General features: G+C 36.3%; 1 protein-coding gene across 4 annotated transcripts; it reads left to right on the top strand.

Annotated features, from left to right (window-relative positions):
• The first annotated feature begins 580 nt into the window (after nucleotides 1-580).
• Nucleotides 581-20830, top strand: LOC117153183 (uncharacterized). Of its 4 annotated transcripts, XR_013059562.1 has the most exons (15): nucleotides 584-784; nucleotides 11070-11230; nucleotides 11983-12086; nucleotides 12929-13027; nucleotides 13308-13406; nucleotides 13848-14054; nucleotides 15254-15451; nucleotides 15520-15618; nucleotides 15682-15780; nucleotides 15859-15957; nucleotides 18142-18237; nucleotides 18911-19145; nucleotides 19371-19511; nucleotides 19590-19750; nucleotides 19819-20830. XR_013059562.1 is itself a non-coding variant. In XM_033326954.2 (14 exons), the coding sequence occupies exons 2-14, from the start codon at nucleotides 11137-11139 to the stop codon at nucleotides 19673-19675; spliced, it is 1656 nt and encodes a 551-aa protein (XP_033182845.1). In that variant the 5' UTR covers nucleotides 584-784; nucleotides 11070-11136; the 3' UTR covers nucleotides 19676-20552. The 4 variants fall into 4 exon arrangements, 3 of the variants coding, with proteins under 3 accessions (XP_076478923.1, XP_033182845.1, XP_033182846.1); XM_033326954.2 differs by having other exon boundaries at nucleotides 19590-20552; XM_033326955.2 differs by having other exon boundaries at nucleotides 588-784; nucleotides 19383-19511; nucleotides 19590-20550.
• Nucleotides 20831-20896: the final 66 nt, after the last annotated feature.

Consider the following 20896-nt stretch of genomic DNA (forward strand, 5'->3'; position numbering starts at 1 on the left):
GGAATTAGTCCAGGAATTATAAATTCGATTAAAAGGAGCTTTCACCGAAAGAAAATCCGTTTTTATCGTGTTTATCCGGAACTCCAAAGAAAGAGTTCCCGATCGATGTATAAATAATTACACTTTCTAAATGGCCGTGAAGGTGGCAACGTGGAAGTTGTATCAGAGAAATGGTACAAAAGCGAACAACTACTTTAAAGTAGCTTTCTGTATTCAGAGCACACGAATGAATTATAAATCAAAACTGTCGCGCTTTATAAATTTCATTCTTTCCTCTCTGAAAAAGAATACTTAACTCTAAATTTAACTTAACGCTAATATTGATATTTCACTTTAGAATCTTCGAAATGGACTGCAATTCCACTCGTGTTAAAAATATTATGTTTAAGCAGAAAAAAAGTCTTAAAAAAAATCACTGCCCATTTTTCAAACAGTACAAAGGACACTGGCGAAAGAATAGGGAGAACTAGCTAGGTGAAAGAAACATAAAGAAGGAACAACAAAGCTCTCGAAATTCGACTTACTGCGAGCGCCTATCATAGTGGTTGCAACCACCACGTAGCTGCGCTGCCGTCGACCTGATAATGGGGTGAGTTGGGGGTGAGACGGGAACTATTCGGCCAGTAGCATGCCGCCCTTCGTGCTATAAACATCGTGCAGCTTACTTGAAACGAAACGTCGATGGTATCTATCCACTGCATTTGACTTCTTCAACCGCTGTTTCAACATCTGCAATCATAATACAACGACGTCATCAGCAACACACTTCACAGAGTGAAACCGCGTGAGTAAATTCTTTTAGTTATTAACGACTTTATCTAATTATAAATGCAAACATGGGTTAAATACAGTTCGTACGAGGAAATGCAAGAAACGCGGTAAGAGGGTGTGTTAATCGTACGAGCATTGCCTTCCACCGCAATTAGACAATGATAAAGGGCGTGACGATGCGAATGAAGCTGCCTGAATGCTGCATCCGCATAGTGTCTTCCTGAGCACAGACGCGAGTTCCGCACTATTCATTTAACATGCTGACTCTTTGGCGAGTGGCCGCCGCGATTTCGAACTTCCACGCAATACCGCCACGCACCTATTCGAGCTTATGCGAAAGAATTCATTGCATTCTTCGTGTTTTCATGTACGACGAGCGCTATGGAAAGCTTTTCTCAAGCTTTTCCAATATTTTGATGTACAAAAGAATGGAGACGAGGGAAAACTGAATTACGTCGAATAAATCTATCGTTTAGGGTAATAATAATAAATTGAGGATCTGTATGTATTTCCGGAAATTATGTTTGAAAAATATTTTGAAATATATGTGGTGGTAAGCAGCAAGGAAAACTTAATCGGGTGAATTACATGGTTTTGGGTAATAATAAATAAATGTTTGCCCATTTATTCGAAGAAAAGTGTTGCAGTGCAGAAATAAATATAATTGGAGTAGACCACGTATCTGATTCTATCGGGGAACAAGTAGTTCATGTCGTTGGAGTTTACCTAGTAGAAGTTCACAGATCCTTCGTACTATGTGTGACATTTCACCTGTCTAATAGAAGTTCGCGTTTAGATAAGTAGAGTCAATAAGTAGAAGTTCGTTTAATCTGGAACTAGTTAAAATTTTGTTCCAATAAATAGCATTCAAATACTATTATCTTCTGCATATTCAAACAAATTTATGGAATATCTTTGGAAAAATATTTCGAAATACGAAAGAGTATAAATAATCGAGAAAATAGAATTAGGTCGAGTGGATGGATTACGCATTTATTGGAAATTTAGAGCAACAGAAATGTAAACAATACGCAATCCACGAAAATATAAAAAACATCAAAAATGTAATACTCGCGAATATAACAGAACTCTGGTTACATTTCGTTTCTACAATTGTATTAATAAAATATGAATTTGTAGGAATATTCGCAGTCTAACAATTGCAAACGTCAATCTTATTACTGCATATTAACATTTAAAAATTTATGTATTCTATTATATATAATCTCTTTTTCTAATTTATTCTCAATTTTGTGATGCAAATACATCTCGTTAAAAATAACCGAGTATCTGGATATTTTTAAACGATACATAAAATATAGTGAACCAACAATATCTGTTTTTTATGCAAACAACAAAGCAAATTGTTTATCTATATAATTTTTCTTTTCTTTATCTATATAATCTATTCTTTATCTATATATCTATATAGATTTCTTTATCTATATAAAAATATGAATTTGCATAAATGAATTCGCAGATTAATAATAAATATTTAACAATTGTTGCAGTCAGTATACTATTTAATAGTATTTTATATCATAAGATAGTTAACGCAGATAGGTTAAACCAAAGAAAGTTACTTTCTCGATGCAAGTAACTTCTTGCATGTAGGGCGAACTTTCCCCTCAACAGGTCGGTTATACTCCAGGAAAAAAAATCATTAAACCCCTGGGTAATCATTGCGTGACCAATACAATAGTTGTGTGGCGGAGTTTATCTTACCCTTGCGTTTCACTCGCGCACATTCATCTAGTGTAATTAATGAAATACACGATTATTTGATAACTTTGTTGTATCAACGACGTTTACTTTTCTTTTTTTAACTTTTTAATTATGCTCCCTAAAGGGTATTTGACTTTTTCTTGCGCATGAGAGGAAAAATTCTTTACGTAAATAAAAATTTTTTACGAACAAGGAAATGGGGATGAGAACAAAAGAGGCGTACGAAGTGCAGTTAAGCTTTAAAAGGGATAGATTTAAAGATCAATCCCTAGGTAGACGTTGCTCCTTGTGTTTAATTTATTTCCAGACATCATATGGCCGTGGACAATTTTTTAATACAAACTGTTTATTCAAAATTTAAGAAAATGATGAACGTGATACCTTTTTGTCAACCATTGCAGCAGTGAAAATAACAAAGAAGTGAATGTTAACTTTGGGATCATCTTCGTGTTTCATTTAACGACACATCCAACAGATGTGTAGCTAGAAGATAGTATAAAAGGAAAAAAGCTGATGGTTCATATACTTCTCCATCTTGTGTCCTTAGGGAAAATATATTACTGCCATGAATCGTTCTCCGTGAAACATTTTCAGCTCACACTACAAAGAATTCAAACGTATTTTTTCCTTAACAAGTAACATTTTCATGACGCTCCAAGATTACTTTAGATTTAATCTTAATTACAATTGCGCTCAATTAAATATACTGTTTTTTAACTTTTATATTCCAATCTTATTCTTGTTCGAACAAGCAGAAACGTTTAGTAATAGAAACTGAAAGAAAAATTCAAAATTGTTATTATTTTCTTCAAATTTAAAAAACAACAGAAAAACACGATTGTGAAAAAATGGCCTAAAGAATGCGGCAGCGTTGAAGAACGATAAATAATGATAGTAGGAGTAATAGTAAAGAAGAAAATAACGCATATGAATTGTAATATGAAAAAATTCCAACATGGAACAGATAGTGAGTAGTAAATTATACGAATGATGTTTATTGCTCGTATTAGCGAGCCTAAGAGAGTGTGTCAGGGAAATGAAAGCAGCAGCCCAGAAAAAGTTCTCTGAGTGATTTTCTTCGTTTCGAGTTTCGAGTTTCCAGCGTGGCTCGTTGAATGCTCATTGAATCCGTGAAACGCATGTGCATCGATGGCTATTCAATGCTAGCCCGAATTCCACCATCTGGGTTAATAGCGGTCGCTTTTCGCATATCAAGTAGCATCGATTACTTAACGCGTTATTAACTAACCTCACCAAGAGAAACCCTAAATAATCCGTCGAAATGATTCCTCGGAGAGAAAAATACGAGAAACCGTTTAACACCGATGGTTTCACTATCAGACATCAGCGCGCTTAAAATAACTCGTTCTTATTTCAACGAACATGAATATTAAAGTTATTCGTGGAAACGTCAAAACCGACTAAAAATTAGAGTCAGAGAATGAAATAAATGTATACAGCTCGAAACGAAAACAAATGGGAAGGGTGAATCGAATCGAAATATTTATGAAAAAAATTTGCTACGTTAGGAACATGCGAATAAATTCGTTCTAGAGCGAGATATTATTTCAAAAAATACGAATCGATCCGTGGAAATGTCAGAAACAACTAAAAATTTTATCGAAGAAGCGGAACAAATTTATACAGTTTGGCACAAAAACGAATCAAGAGGATAAATTAGATCGAACAGTTTATTAAAAAAACTAGCCGTATGAAAATCACGCGAATTAAACTCGTTCTAAACCGAGTTTTGGCTTGAAATCACCTGAGTTTCTCCGCGCAACGAAATATTTTCCGAGAAAGAGGGATAAAATGCGTATTAGAGGCTGTGGTATCAGCGCGCGGGAGCAGATTATTGGAAACTTCAATCGATAATCGAAATGCAAGACATTTTTGTATCCGCGAATATATCACTGCACCGATATCAAACAGCTGGCTAGAAATACCTACATATCCTACCGCAAGTTCGGTTTAAATTATTGGCGAATCCGATGGAACTTACTTCCTCTCTCTCTCTCTCTCTCTCGCTCTCTCTCTGTCTTTCTTCCAGTTCAAGCTTTCTATCGAGAAACTTTGCTCTGCTCTTTCACTATGATAAGAGGTCGCTTTAACAGATGGTAATTAATCGCGTATGGAAGCAGGAAATTATCAGTTTTCCTTGATAGGACGATTATCATCCGGCATGACTATTGAAAACCATCGAGATTGAGAATAGTTTCATTTGAGAAATGGAAATTTTTGTCACGATTCGAGCCACTGAATACATCTTGCTCCTCCTTTCCTTCATATCTTTCTGCTATCTCTTTTTTATCTTTTTTTCCATTTTTTTCTAACGAATCCTCGATCGATACTCGTGCAAGGAACTAAAACAAGATCGAGTTCCAAGACACTTAGTTACCTAAACATGTTATTAACCGAGTTAAATTAACGTAGCAAAGAAATGAATGTTATTTAATTCTTGAAAAATACTGTAGATTTATTCTGGTTACTCGACCAAGTTATTGTTAAAAATTAGAAAAATAACACAAGCGGGCTTGCATTTTTCTCCTTGTGATCTTCATCATCATAGCTCCATAGATGAACTCGCGCTGTTTCGGAATTCGTGGATTCGATTTTCGTAACGACGCCAATGGGGAAGCGCTTTGACTCGAAAAGATACAGATATTCTCTGTGTGATAGATAAATCCCGAGATAGCTACCGCGAGCGTAGCGATCGCTATGACGTCAACGGATAAAATCTGTTGCAAGTTAAAAATCAAAATTAGAATTAAAATAAAAAATTTGTTCATTAGGCATCGAGAACATTGTCCTCTGAAAAATAATAATGGAATAACACCACGAACTGGAAAGAAATCTCCGGTGGCCGTGTATATTTAGCGTGAGTGGATCTAGGTTGGAGGAGGAGCTTCTTGTTATTTTCAATTCAACGAACTTGTTATTTTCAATTACAAAGTACTGTGGCAAGTCCGGCGTGTCCAGAGCCTCCTTGAAAATCGATTTTATCACGGCACGTAATTACTCGCTCGTGAACCGCGCGAATCCCAAACTGAGCGTTAACAAGCCGCGGATAAAAGTAACCGGGAGACCAATGGAAAAATTGCGAACATGGGACAAAAAGAGCGTACAATTCGAGGATTGAGAGAATATTCACCTATTTGGAGTAAATCGCAAATGTTTCTCTTGTTCTCGGAAAAATCGAGACGGTGAACGCCGGAAAGCACATTCGAAAAACGAACGCCAGGGAAATGAAGAAGGATAGAAAATAACCTACAGGCCAGTTGTATTGTGTTTATTTTTAGCTTGTGACAAATAGCTCGTTGCGTGTGTCTGCAGGTAACATAGGCAACAACACTGCAGCAACAACGGTGAGATCGAAAATTCGACCAAATTTTTTATCAGTTCCAAGCTGTTGGTACAGTGATTTACGAAAGTTTTCGAACAATTGTAAAAGCCTTTTCTGAATATGTTATACGAAATATTTCGAAATTTTATCACCACTATAGCGAGATTCGACTATCACAATGATATTTGTGAAGCTCGGAACAAGTGCAAAAAGTATAAGTTACGAGGTATTATCGTTTGTCTGTTGCCTCCTGACTCTGCCGTTTCGACTGTAAATCTAGAATTGACAAAGAACTTGAAAAAAATGAAAGGGAAAATATATATTTTTTTCCATTATAAGGTATAGAATTTTTTAAACAACCAGAGATGGAAGATATTGAAGTTTAATTGCAATGGATAACAGTAAATTACAACCGAGGAACTTTTTGAAAAATGTAATGATCTTTGTATAAGTTTATTAAATCTCAATCTAAGTCTAAGTCTTTAATCTCGAAACAACAAAGTTTATATCAAACGTAGTTTCATCGATGACTTTTACCCTGTAATTCAAATTTTTATCGAAGTAGAAGGAACACAAGTTAATCCACAATACGATCAGAGTCCAGTAAGGGATTATCGTTGACGCGTAACAACCTACCGACGACCTTTATTTTTAGCACAAAAGCGGACGAAGTAACGTGCACTGGTCGTTTTACCGAAGGCGTCATCTCACAGTCAACCGTCATTCTTTATCCGTTGACCCGCACGTTCTCCACTTTTGTCGCCAACTGCACAGAAAGGAAAGCAAACAGAGGGGCCGGTTACCGCTAATTACTTGACTTCTCATCTTGCAGCCACGCGCTAAATAGCCGCCCTTTTCTTTACACAGCTTCATTGACCCGTCGGATAAGAAATGGGTAGAGCGCTTTTTGCTCATCTTTCTCGCATTTTTCCTCCTTTTTCGTATCGTCAGCGTTGAGTTCGTGGGGGCGTTTATCGATCGCTCCGCAAACATTTGTCATTTTTAATGAAAGATATTAGTGCAAATGTGTGACCTCACGTGGGATGTTACGGGATTTTACATTGGAAACACCGGTGTATATAATTACAACGTATTATCATTTTAAACTAATTTATTATTGAATCGATGCAAGACAGAAATCGCCTGAAGTTTCAAAATAAAGTAAACATCACTGATGTTATATTGTATAATGTATTAATGCAAATCTTTGCTGAAGCCATTTTGAAACGGCCTATTTAATATTTCAAACAACATTTAATCTGTAGGAAACAATAAAAAGAGAGGGAAGCGGAGTTATCGAAATTTCATTATGTTCGGGGAAACACTATATTATACATTGATCAATCAAAATATAATTACTACTACTAAAACTATAATTACCATTTCCATAATTGACGACATTGTATGAATCTATCAAAGTACAAAATATTTTGAAAACCTATAACTTCCTCTATAAAATTATGGCCAGGAAATCATTATTTACTTAATTCTCACGACAGTATTATCGGTGGTCTTGAATAGCTTGTCATTTATGTCCTAACGACATTAACGTCGTGGCTCGATAGGGATTACAAAACTGTGCCATCAGATTATCGTAACATCGCGCCGAGTCAAACGCGACGTGATAAACGCTCTTCATTCACTGCTGACAAAATTTACCAAAGGTTAAAAGCAGTGTAATTGATCGCCGGCGCTCTTGCATTAACAGGGAAATATCGACGATTTACTCGAGCGATATATTCCCGCTCAAAAATTGTTCCCATCTTTGCTATTTTAATCTCAACTTTACTTTTCTGCCAAGGGAACAGATTAAAGTTGTTCTTGATACATGGAAAACGCTTTAAGATTTATCTGGGAAATACTAGCAAAACGTGAATAAGAAACTTGGTCGAAATCTCGAGCGTTGATCGTCAAGTAGAAACTGCCGTAATTAACCAGACGCGTCATACGGAACAACTAAATTGTATTTTATCATCTTTTTTTATTTTTATCCCTTTTCCTGGCTATTTTTCAGCATTATTTATTTAATGTGCGGAATACAGCGAGAGGATAATTGGCGAAAAACGCGTATTCTCTTTCAATAAAAATTTGTCTATCAATTGTACAGCCAGCCGTTCAAATATTAATCTTTTTCCACGGCCTCGTTTGTCAACTATTAATCGAGCTAATATTAAAAACCTGTTAAATGAAAGTATATTGGAAATCGTATCATCAAAACCATGAGCTATGCTACAATATTTTATATTTAGAGACTCGTGTATTCCTTTACTGCCCAATCTTTCTAAAACTCGCTGCTCCATGAAATGTAATATTTCAGTTGAGTCAGCGAAAGCTGCAGTTAAGCTTGAAAAATATCCTAATTCTCAAAATTGCCTCTGCCGATACGTGCGTCCACAACGTTCCGTTTTAGCCATTTATAGGTCAGTCGAAGGAACTTCGATGATTCCTATTAACGCTCGACTAGCAAAGATAATCGTAGAGGAATCGATGTCGCGATTAATTAGCTAATCGCGATATAATAGCATAATAGTATATTCTGCGAAAATAACGATTATCCTCCTACGTTGCGTTGCCATTAGTAATTTGAGTTAGCCAGGTTATTTCAAACTCGCGTCATTAACAACTAATGAGAGCATGGAGTTTAGGAAATGGAACATTCGTGGAATTGTAAAACGAAAATATCAATGATACGATTAAGCTTCATTAACCTTATACACGAAATATTATCCAATAGAACTATAGTTAAACGCTGACTCCTATTTCAGGCGTCTAAATGCGATGGCAATAAATTAAAGATATACATAGTTAACGTTCGATTGAATTTCAACGATGTAACCGCCGAATACAGAGTCACGTTTGCAATGAGAATTATGTCAACCTTCAATATCATCATTCATTAGAATTCAATTGTCCAGTTCACTCGTATCTCGAATGACAAACGTATTATTTTTTAAAAATTTCTATTAAAGTTGAAATATAACAGAATTTAAATGGTGCAAGACACGCTTTTGCAATGAATATCATGAAGCCACTATTCGTCATAATCTGATTAACCAATCCAACCGTGTTCCAAGCAGCGAACAAGATAAAAAGAATTTTTTATTTCAGTGAAAATATTCTAAAAATTAAATTATGTAGACTCGTGTTTGCAATCAAAACTGTACTACAATCATCATTTATTTCAATCCAGATTGACCAGGCATCCTTTATTTGCAATAGACAACATCTCTCATTGCAAACAATTTTCTTTTCAATTTTGAAAAATTCTATTAAGGTAGAAACGTTTCAGAAATTCAATCATGTTTGGTTAAAGAGTGCATTACATATTACCGTAGCAATTATGCAAAAATTGTTTGATCTGTGGAAGGAAGAAAGAGTGAGAGAGAAAGACAATGAGAATTACAGTAATCCAACTGGTCTTTCCAACCGATTGTGAATTTTCTCTGGAACAGCATCCACTCTTATTGCCACGTAACATTTTTTTAGACCGTGCAGCCCATCCCTGGCATTCTGCTCGCATTTCGTAATCATAAAAATATCAGAAGCGGAAAGAAGATTCTTATTAAAACTTTTCCAGCGCAATAAATTCGGTAACAAACAGTTGACAGAATTTCTCCGCGTATTCAACATTGTTGTCCGCATTTCATGAAGGTGTCGCAGATCAAACTCTCGGTTGGAGAATTTCATTTTTCTGGTCGCTTCTGCAACTCGTTAAACATTCCCCGCGAGTTATAGAACGCGACTAAAACACGATGGGAAGCGTTCTGTCGACGAAAAAAAAAAAAAATAAATCGCGGAGAGTGCAAATAAAGAAGAAAGAAAAAAACTAGTTCGTAAAACACGTTGTGTTTTCATATATTTTCCCTGTTCGTATCCATGAAACTGACTCGATGGTGCCTCTCGCAGAAAATGTGAAACGGAACAAACAAACAACTGCGTTCGTCCGTGAGAGGAATGTTTTGTATTTACATATTTTGAAAGGGGGTTTCTCCTTTCTCATCTCGAGCCGTGATATACCTTCGCCTCTTGACGTCTGCAACACGAGAACCTTGCAGGCATTGATTTTACGAGATGCACCTGAGTGATTTTGAGAAAAATTACAGAATACAAGATACGTATCGCCAAACCGATAACATTGAAATGGTTACTTGTGAAAGGAAAAACATGTATAACCAATAAACGTGAGTGAAGCAGTTGTGAATCTTATAAATAAAGTATTTGCAGTTAGACTGACGACGACATGTACGCACGTTGCAGGATTTTGTATTTTCTTTTACATTATTCCACGCCTAAGATAGGGTTTTTAGTGGTTACTCGACCGGATCGATATCTACAACATCGTAACTTTTGATTTTGGTTGACGTGGGAGGATAATATTGTTATTAGGTTGATGAATAGAACATTAGAAAAACAGATCGATACGAGTTTCGTTGTGGCAACTTGTACATTCTAATTAAGCCGTGAGTGAAATCGACGAAGGAAAATTAGCGATGAAATTTTCATACGTTCCACTTCCACTTACTAACCGTCTATCTCTATGGCGTTACGTGTTTTAATTGTGATCTCGAACACCTGTTAGAGGACCATAGCTGTTCCATGAATACCGCTATTGAACCTCTTGCCAACGTCGTTTCGAAATTGAGCAACGGATTCCCCACATAATAACGACGTTAATTCGTGTATAGTGAGTGAGTCAAGTCACTGATGCAAATTAGTAAATACATACGCCATCCTTGGAATAGCATACTAAAGCGAAACCGCAAATATGCGTATAATTATTTCATTTGTGTTCGTCGAGCAGCCTGCCAGGCATGCGCCGAATTTCGATACAAATGGAAACTTTCAACTATTAATAACTGCAAGTTGGTCGAATTGCTTTCACTGTAGGATTCATGGATTAATAAATTCGTGGCATTATAATTAATAAAAGGTCAAAGTAGCATCAGAAAAAGTATGAACTCCAGGGCGAAATCAATAGAGTAATAACCGGAGGCGTTACACAAATCCGATGCAAATAAATTTTGCTAATGAACTGCATGATAAAATTGGAACGTGTACGAAAACTTTCGTTTGCATAACTTCACATTAAATATAAACGGGACTTGAAAAACTTGTTATTTCCGTCCCATTACGTAATTCCACGTAAAATGTTTTATAATTCATAGCCTGTTAGTGCAGGCTGGGAATAACGAGAAAACGAAGCACGTTCGTGTTCAATTTTAAATTTCAGATTTAATAAGTACACGGGATGAGAGCCAACATGTAGACCGAAGAGGGACGCGAGAAAATAACAAAACATGGTGGACAAAGAAGAAATGACGAAGACACCCTCGCCCCTGAATATCAACGAGGCGATCGAAGGGGAAGTGTTGAACCAAAAGACTGCTAGGAGTAAGTATCACAGAAAGAAGAATGCGATATCTTCAAGAAATTTTATTGTTCTCCCTAGTATTAACTCTTCATCCGATCTAAACTTGAAAGCAATAAATTCTCGTCTTTTTTATGTCATCGGTTTGAGTAAACGAACAAATTTCGAGAGATTACGATACAGCGTCTTTCATTGCTCTCGAGTCTAATATGAGAAATATTTTTTTTAAAAGACAAGATTTTTAGAAATCTCTTTGAAAGAAAGTTTTGAGATGTTCGAAAAGTTCGTAGCATGTTTATTATAATTTTTTATTAAATAATGAAATGTTCAAACGAATACTGCACTTTATTGAATACTAAAAAAGATTAAGGAAAAACCAAAGGCAAAAATTCAAATCAATCAATAAATTCAATAAAACCAATAAATCAATAAAACAGATACGTAAACAAAATATTAAATATTCTATGTAGAAACATGTAAAAGCTGTTGGAAGGAATTCTTTATCGAAGATGATGAAAAATATTTCAAGAGAAGATTCAAAAAGTTATAGATGGCAAAACATCTAATTCTAATGAAATCTTTTTTAATCTTTCGCTATAAATCTTCTGAACAATCTAATATAAAATAAAATGTACATAGAGGGTTTATTGTATCGTGCAAAAAAGATAAAAGGTTAGAAAGGTGAAAGTAGAATATTTAGTAGCGCAGGTTTCTAACTAACATTGTTTTTAATATTTATAATGAAAGAAGCTCATTGAAAATTTCTGTTTACCAGTACTTAAAAACGATCTCCTATTATACGAGGCTGTGATAAAAAATGAAGCGGACACCGTTCGCAAAGTGCTCAAAGAGCCCGTGGACGTCGATTCCAGGAACAATGTAAGTGGGAAAAAACAAGCTACATGATAAATCCAACAAATCTCAAACGGGAGAATATGAAAGCATTGAAAGAAATCCGCTACAATCGAATCACAGTTTACGTCGAATCAACTTCCTACACAAAAATCGAATTTCCCGGAATGGAGTCGAAAAATAGCACGGTTGCAAATAGAATTTTTCGTTTTGCGCTACTTCGTTAATACTAATGCTGTGCAAAACTCACTGCGCTGTCGAAAGCAGATAACATGATACGTTCGTGGTAATGGCGGAGATGTAAGTCGATGTAAGGACGCGCGTCTGACTACATACGAGGCATTACTACTAGAGGCTCCATTAGCGAAGCATTAAGGATTCAATTAAGGAAATTTATCGTTTCCCCAATTTCGTCGTTGCTTTCGAACTATTTCAATCTTCTTGCATTTAATATTAATGCAATGAAATTTGAATTCGAATCAACCGTCTGACTGAGTACGAAATATTTCGCTTTAACGTGTTTACATATTTCTTCCTCGAGAGTTTACGTTGGTATTTGAACAGCACGCGACGAAGGAACGAACATCGCGTTCCCTACGTGAAAATTAATTATATTTATCTTATGTCGTATTCAACGGAACTATTCGCATGAAAAGTGATTGGAAACGAAAATATTAGATTGTTCCAAAAGTTTCTTTCCTTTTACAAAATGTCGTGCATCTATTATTTTCTTATAAAATGAAATAAACTTTTGTGCCAATCTAATACAAGACGAGTCTCTAGTGACTAATAGCGGTAATTTAATATCGATTGAAACGCTAGAAACACGCACGATACGCGTATGTTTGCACTGGAAAATGATTGTTTAGTATGGTCGGGCGCCAATTCATTGGGCAGCATCCAGGGGGAACACGGAGATCATAGAGATGTTGATACAAGCGAAATGCGACATCGAGGCCAGAGACAAGGTAATATCGCAGTGAAAATATTATCATTCAGATATTTGCTTCAAATAAAATTGAACTAAACCGGGATAATCGTCAGAACAAATGAACAGACGACGATTCGAACGTTATTACGAGTGTTTCTCGTCGTTTCGTTCAAATGTTAATTATTTTACATGCACGCTTGCATTTTCTATATTTGAAGAGAATTTTATCGAATGTCAGAAAACCAGTGACTGGAATGTGAACAAATTTTATATAAAATTGACATAACGTAATTAAATTCCATTTGCCATGTTTCAAGTTCGGCATGCGTCCGTTACACATGGCTGCGCGATATGGACACAGGGACGCTGTTAAAATGTTAATCAACGCCGGAGCGAATGTGTCAGCGGTAAACAAGGTATATCGATAATTATACCGATAGATTGATACTAAATAAAAACATCGGAATCGAATCAATTTGAATCTTTCGAACCGACTGCAACTTCGTAAAAAAAGAAAATTTAAGTTGATATAAGTGTACGTCTACGATTTCATGCATCGTTCTCGTATAGGATCATAAATCGAGTCACGAACCTTTCTCGTAGAGTATTTCTTACGATAGAAGTTTTGAACGTGACCTTATCTTTCAATGAAAACCCTTCACTGTTCTCGGAAATTCTTAAAGAAACCGTTCAAGATTATTTCTAAAGGAGCTTTTCTTTTGGAACATGTTTCAGTTCGTTTGGTTCAATAACAATACGATCCGATAAAAGATTTATATGTTGGCGCTGCAACGAGGCCAACATTACGATGACGTTCATTTAGTAAAGTAGTATGCGTAACTACTACTCTGTTACAGAAGCAATATACTCTCTTAATGTGTGCTGCTCGGGGCAACAACGTTCGCGTCGTCGACTACCTTGCTGAGGCAGTGGAATCGTTGAACGGAGATGCAACCGACTGTACCGGTGCGACAGCTCTTCACCATGCAGCCTGTGCCGGTCACCCAAGTATGATAACCGCGCTTACCAATGTGCCAAGAATCGAGCTGAATGCTGTGGATAAAGTAAGAGCTATCGTATTTCGTTATTTTCTTTTGTAACCGAGAAAAATGTGAGTTGAGCTGGAAGAGAAGTCGATGATGCAGGTAATGGGAACTGTGATCTTTCAATAAAATAATAGATTTAATAGTTAAAAATTTCAAGCGCGTGAAAATTTGAAATTAGAAGATTGCTTCTCGTTACTTTGTGTTCTTTTCATTTTTGTTCTTTCTTGTTTCGTAACTGTGTACAGTTACGAAACAAGAGTTCAGCTTGAAAAGAAACCACTGGATTAAGGTGTATTTTTTAATACGCAAACTTTTAAATAAAAAAGTTTAGATTTAAAGTTCCAAATATTTGTAAATGTAAAATCTAAAGTTTCCGTTGCTTTTCGTAACTTTCCGTTATTCTCATTTTGTTACCTTGCATTACTTTAAATTTCATGAGCAAAAAGTACTTGCAACTTCTTTCTCAACTTCGTCCCCAGAATGACAGGTTATATACCCAGTTCCTCGAAAGCAGCTTATTCAATGTGTCGTAAGATATTAATCCACCCTAAATTGATAGGAGAATGTAAATATTTGCAGACGAACGGATGCAGAGGAGGCAAGAAACTTCAATTTATACGGAGACTAGTGCCCGTTTTCTCTCTTTACCTCTGTGTCTCTCGATTTAGATACTGCGAAACTAGGTCTCCGACATTAGCTATATTGCCTTCTTATCGCGAAGACAAGTGAAATCCCCGAAGGACAGAGTGCAACGTACAGCAGCATGAATCTAACTACAGTCCTTTGAGGGAATTTTATAGAACTTGCATCGTTTTGCTGATGCTTCCGGCTTTCCACTTCCAGCTATCGTACATTCGATCATGACGACTCATCCGTGACCTTTCCCTCTATATGTATCTTCTTCTTTGAATGAAAACGTTTGATCTTTTCAGTATTCCGGAAAAATTGGAAAATTTGGATAGAAAACTGCGGGAATATTCAAACTTAAATAAGCTCAATAATAATGATAACATTTTTCACAAAATATCATTTAATTCTTTCACAGCTGAATCTTTTCTTATTTGTAGAAAATATGTTTTTCCAGCTATTTGTACTAAAAATAAACTGCCCTCTGAGATGCACTAATTTTTATCCAGAACTAAATCACATAAGAAACTGGAAACTCTTCAAAACATAACAATGCGTGACGAAGTTAACAATTTCGCGTTGATTTACAGAAAGGCCAGACGCCTATACATTGTGCCTGCGCGGAAGAACATCTAGAAGCCGTGGAAGTTTTAATAGGACTGGGAGCTAAGGTGGATGCTCAGGACAATGAAGGCAACACGTGCCTTCACGTGGCCACGAGAACGAGGCACACGGCTATAGCTCAATTGCTATTGAGAGCCGGGGCGAACACTGAATTAACCGACGAAGTAAATAACGTTTTAACTTCGTTATCATCTTACTAATCAACGAACGTACTCGATCGTTCCTTTTATAGATGGGCTTTACTCCGCTTCACGTGGCTGCCAGTCAGGGTTGCAAAGGGATATTAGATTCGATGATTCACCATGGGGCAGCACTCAACAAACAATCCAAGGTATACTTAAGATACGTGTGATCGATATTTAATAATCATCCATCACCGGGAATCGGTTTGCAGCATGGAAACACGCCTTTGCATTTGGCCTGTCAAAACAACGAAGTAGAAACGGTCGAGATACTGATCAATAAAGGCGTCGATCTAAATTGCTTAAATTCGGTGCGTACGACAGTGTTCGTGGATGAAACGCATTTTTACACATTCGCTCGTGACACGATTCGATTCTATCTGTTCCAGAGATTACAATCGCCGATTCACATCGCCGCAGAAATGGGACACACGGATATTTGCGAACTGCTGCTAGCAGCAGGTGCGAATATCGAACAAAGGGAACAGGTAAATACCGATACTATTCGCTTTTGGTAGTTCCGTTCTTTATTTGCTTTTCCAAAATGATATAAATAGGTTCATGAAAAGATTCGAAAACTCGTAGATATTTTTTATGAATAGATCATGTATGTAGTAGGAAACATTTCAAAATTTTGTTAACGCTGTAATGAGACGCGACTGTCGTGACTATATTGGCATAGTTTAAATCCGATCTAAAAATGTACATTCAGTGTGTTACGACCGTTCGCGGAGAGACGCGGTCGCGAGGAAAACGCGTCAGCGAGAGGCGTAAATTCTCGCTACGATTCGGTTAATCGACGCCGCGAAGTAGTCGTTCCCCTGTTTCGGTTAAGATAACAGAGGTGATTGAATGAATACGACACAGTATAGTAAGTTATATTTCACCGTTTATTCCAACAACTTATAACGAAGGCAGTTACGCTGATGCGTATGTACGAGATGAATGAGTGACTGATCTGCGGGTGTGTGTACCCGGTCGAAGGATGTTGACCGTTCGAAGGATGTAAAATCAGTGCCGTCCGGAGACGATGCTGTGGCGGAGGAAAGCTAAGGATGGGTGTGTCTAGCGCACGGGACCATCGGATTTGTTGGTGCCGATTTTAGTTAAGAGAGTGAGGGAAATAGGCTTCGTTGTTAATTGGTTAAACGAAGGGTCTTAACCGCCCTCGAGAGAAAGTGGTTAGTGGGAGGAAAGTTGCATCATACGTGAGAAAAACTAACTTTCCCTTGTCAAGCTGTAGTAGACAATAGTCTTTAGAAATGCAGACGTGTGTTTGGTTTGAAGGACCTCTACTAGGAAATTCCTGAGATTTATGGAAGGTACTTGAGACTATTGAGGGTACGCAGTGAGTATCCGACGACATCTGGTTGCCATCTTGCCAGCGGTATGTGGCCTGGGCTAGGTAGAGTGTTACGCGACGTAACACAGTGGAAATATATATTTCGTAGAGAGCACAAAAGTATTTTTTTTTTATTTATTTATTGAAATTACAATCAATTCTCGCGTTGAGAATTTTCAGTAATTTTTCTGGCGTGGCGCAGTGACATGGCTGTTTATTTACAATAAGTTAATACTTATTATAGATAGGTATAATTTATAAGTATTATAAGTAAGTGCATATGCTTAATTTGGATAACTAAATGAATCTAACGTTTAGATCTAGCGGGTAGTGCCTCTTCAGCCTGCGAATCTGGTCCGTCGTATCGAGTAGTCCAGTGATTAGGGGGTTTCGGTGTTTGTTGACTCTTTTGCTATATCTGTCGCTATATTTTGCTATTTCCTCTTTGACTGTAGGTATCTTGAGGTCGCGATGGATGGTTTCGTTGGTAACATACCAAGGTGCGTCTATTAAGGCTCTTAGCGTTTTCGATTGGAATCGTTGTAGTACAAAAGTATTTAAACGGACAATTAACCATTCTATTAACAAACTTCAACATTCAGTTACTCCATTTTTTACATGTATTAAATGTTTAAGACGTTTGTTTATGGTATGCTAGTTTTTTGCTAAATACATGATTGCAGCGAATATTTCCTCTTTTCTATCTACGTTTTCAGATTTGTTTTAAATTGTACGAATATAACCATAACAGTCGTATCACGTTACAGAGCTGACAAAGTTTCAAAACGTTTTCTATAAACCATGTAATATTACATAAAAGCTTTCCACGGTAACTGTTGAAATATTCGTATATCTGACGTGAAATTACCGAAATAGCTGAAACTGGTACAACTGGTAAAATCAACGTTACGGTGGAAACTTAGTTGCACAAGTGTATCGCGGTTTTACTACCTGCAACCGCGAACGTAGTCCCGGACGTGTCGTAATGTACTCGACGTCCATTTCCATTTCCAAGCATTAAACTTCGTTTGTAAAATAATACCGGGGTTATTCCATCGGGAAAATTTCTCGCAACGGTGTGGCATGTCGACCCAACACAATCAATGTAGGCGTCTCTTTGTACCGAGTATGTTAACCCCGGTTTAACACGAATGTGACGAGCTAACATAGTCAACAAGGCTACCTTCCTTGAACAAAGTTTACACAGGCAGGGCAGCGTGCATGATATGCTTCAATTCGAGAGTACTCCAACTTGACATCGACACCGCTGTGGCATTTGTGAACTTAATAAAGTTAATAAAGTTAAAACGAAGTTGTCGGATGTTCACAGAGCGGCAGGACACCGCTTTACATCGCAGCAAGAGGCAGTTTCACGGCAATCGTCGACATGATAATTAAAACCGCGAGATTGGACTATCCCACACCGGTAGGTGGCTTAAACGTTCCATTAAGGTGACGTAAAATTTGCAGAATATTATGTTCCCTTGGTTTACAATTATTATTCAGTCGACGACCCGAGACTTTTGTGTTAACTCATTAAGAAGCGGTGTATTAACGTAGCACATCCTTTGCATATATTTTTCCAATTAATTTGCATCGTTGAATCTCGCTTCCTAATATCAACGAAGAGAGGAAACATTCCGACGATTCGTTTGGTATTTTCTTGCAACAAATTTTTCATTCGAATCTCACGATATTATGAAATTCAAAATGCGAAGTATTTCTATTCTTTTTTAAAATCATGGAAATTCTTATGTGTAATTCTGACAAACAATTCCAAGGATTCATTTAATATTTTTATCGTCGCTATCTCTTCTTCCATCTAGATCTTAGAATTTTATAAAGCTTCAGTCTAAAGTCTTGAAATGTCTCTATACTACTGTAATCTAGAAATTCTTCTTGTGTGTCTGATGTGTATAATAAAACATCTAAAGTATCTACCTTGATAAAACAATGCTACATTTTATCAACGTTCGTCAATAATGTTACGTTTACGTAATTTTTACACTTCAATTTGGTTCATAAAGAATAAACAACCTGTAGAAGGATCAAAGTTTACACGTACAGCAGACAAAGGTGACAGACAGCAATCTTTTTAGGAGGATTCAACATCCGACAAAGAAATTCGTGATCTAACGCCAGCTAGAAGAAGATGGCGAGAAGGATCGAGGGGTGGAAGCATTTCCAGTAACAATGGCGCCTTTTCGGAGCATATTCGATCGATTTTATGGAAGTTGGCATACAAACAATTAGGTCCCGAGGATTGGAAAAAATTGGCGTTGCATTGGGCGTTCACAAACGATCAGATTCGAGCAATCGAGCATCAATACACTGGTAAAATAATTATTTTATACATATTTTATAAGAGAAAATTTCAAATCGAAAACGCGAAGATTGCAAAGAGTCATCGAGGTATAAAGTTCATTTCTTAAAATAAGTAGTTCTCGAATGATAAAGACGATTAGATGATTTAACGATAAATTGTAATTTACAAAAATATTTTGATCCTCGATGTTGCCTCCGTAAACCGAGAACAGCCTTACGAAAAGGACGATAAAGCTCCTCTTATAGGTCCTTCGAGTTACAAGGAACACGGTTTCCGAATGTTGATGATCTGGGCGTCGGGATTGAATCCTGAAATCTCCATAGGGAAAGAGCTTTGCGACGCTTTGTTTGCAGTAGACAAAAAGTCTGTCGCTGGTAAGAGATTTATTACAAAATTACTAATATATTTATTTTGCAACGAAAAAAAAAAAACTATCGTGAAAATAATTATAGAATCCGTTCGTAAGCACATGGATCAAGAGAAAGACGGGAAAGAGAAAATGAACAAACAGCGATGTCATAAATGCTCGATCACTTAAAGATAATTGATGATCCTGCTTGAATGAGAAGAAAGTTACGAAGGACAGAAACTAGGAGAATTTGAAGGATCTTCGGTAGAAAATTTTAGCGATACTCACTATGTGGCATATCTGTAGAGACGCTGATCTTACCTTTTTTACAGTATGTTTCAATATAGAGGCGTGTATCATAGTGAAATTGTCGTTTAGCATTCGAAGATCAACGAAACGAAAATAAGTTCTGCGAATCAACGAAAGCTTTCGATATATCGCGAAATCTGATTTGAATCTTTCAAATGAAATGGAACAAATTCATATCATCGCGCAAATGTACAAATTTTCGAGTCTAGATATTTTAATGTTGATACTTTATATATATTTTTAGAAAATTCGAACAATTCAGCAGTGTTGTAACTTTCATTTTCATTTGTTAGTTAAAGAAATGATCGACGTCCGAAGCCGTCCTATTTCATTTTATCTTTTATTCGATATATTCATCCAGTTGTTCGAAAATCCTATTCCAAATTTCTACTGTAAATACGTCAGCGTAATACGTAAATACTTCTAGAATAAGTGCGAAAAAACAGAGAAATTATACAGGGCTTTCGATGTGATAAAAGAAATGCATAGAGAGTAGACGAAGGAAACTATCACGAAACTTTCAATCATTGTATAATTCGAGGAAGACAATCTACATATCTGAGTATTACGTACAATTAAATAAATGCCTGATTAATAGTCTATAGTAAACTATTTTTAAACCACTATACCCCGTCCAATTATGAAACAATATGTAGCAGAATTATCCATTAGAAAGAAAGAAAATCTGATTTATATTTCTCAACATTTCAAATATTGAAAACTAGAATTTCAATAATAACTTTAGAATTATAATTGAAATTCTAATTTTAGAAATAATAACTTTAAACATACAATTTCTTAATAATTTACGAAAGAAACTAAAATCCGTAATTTTATGCGATAGTTTCAGGCATCAATATCTCGGTATAATAAAATTCCGTGAAAATATACTGACAAAATTTCGATATTCCATAAATCTCCAAATAAAATATCTATAAAAATTAAAATATCTTACCTTAAATCGATCCTAATCCTTGAATTGTTGATCTTGAAAATGATAACTTGCAGCGGGGGATGATAAGGATGTTAGGCAGTGTAAGGTGGTTATCAGGAAAATTGGCAGGATACTTATCAGGACAATGGTGTATCTGGAGTAGCCTA

This window comes from Bombus vancouverensis, chromosome 11, assembly GCF_051014615.1.
Source record: "Bombus vancouverensis nearcticus chromosome 11, iyBomVanc1_principal, whole genome shotgun sequence".
Taxonomy (NCBI): domain Eukaryota; kingdom Metazoa; phylum Arthropoda; class Insecta; order Hymenoptera; family Apidae; genus Bombus; species Bombus vancouverensis.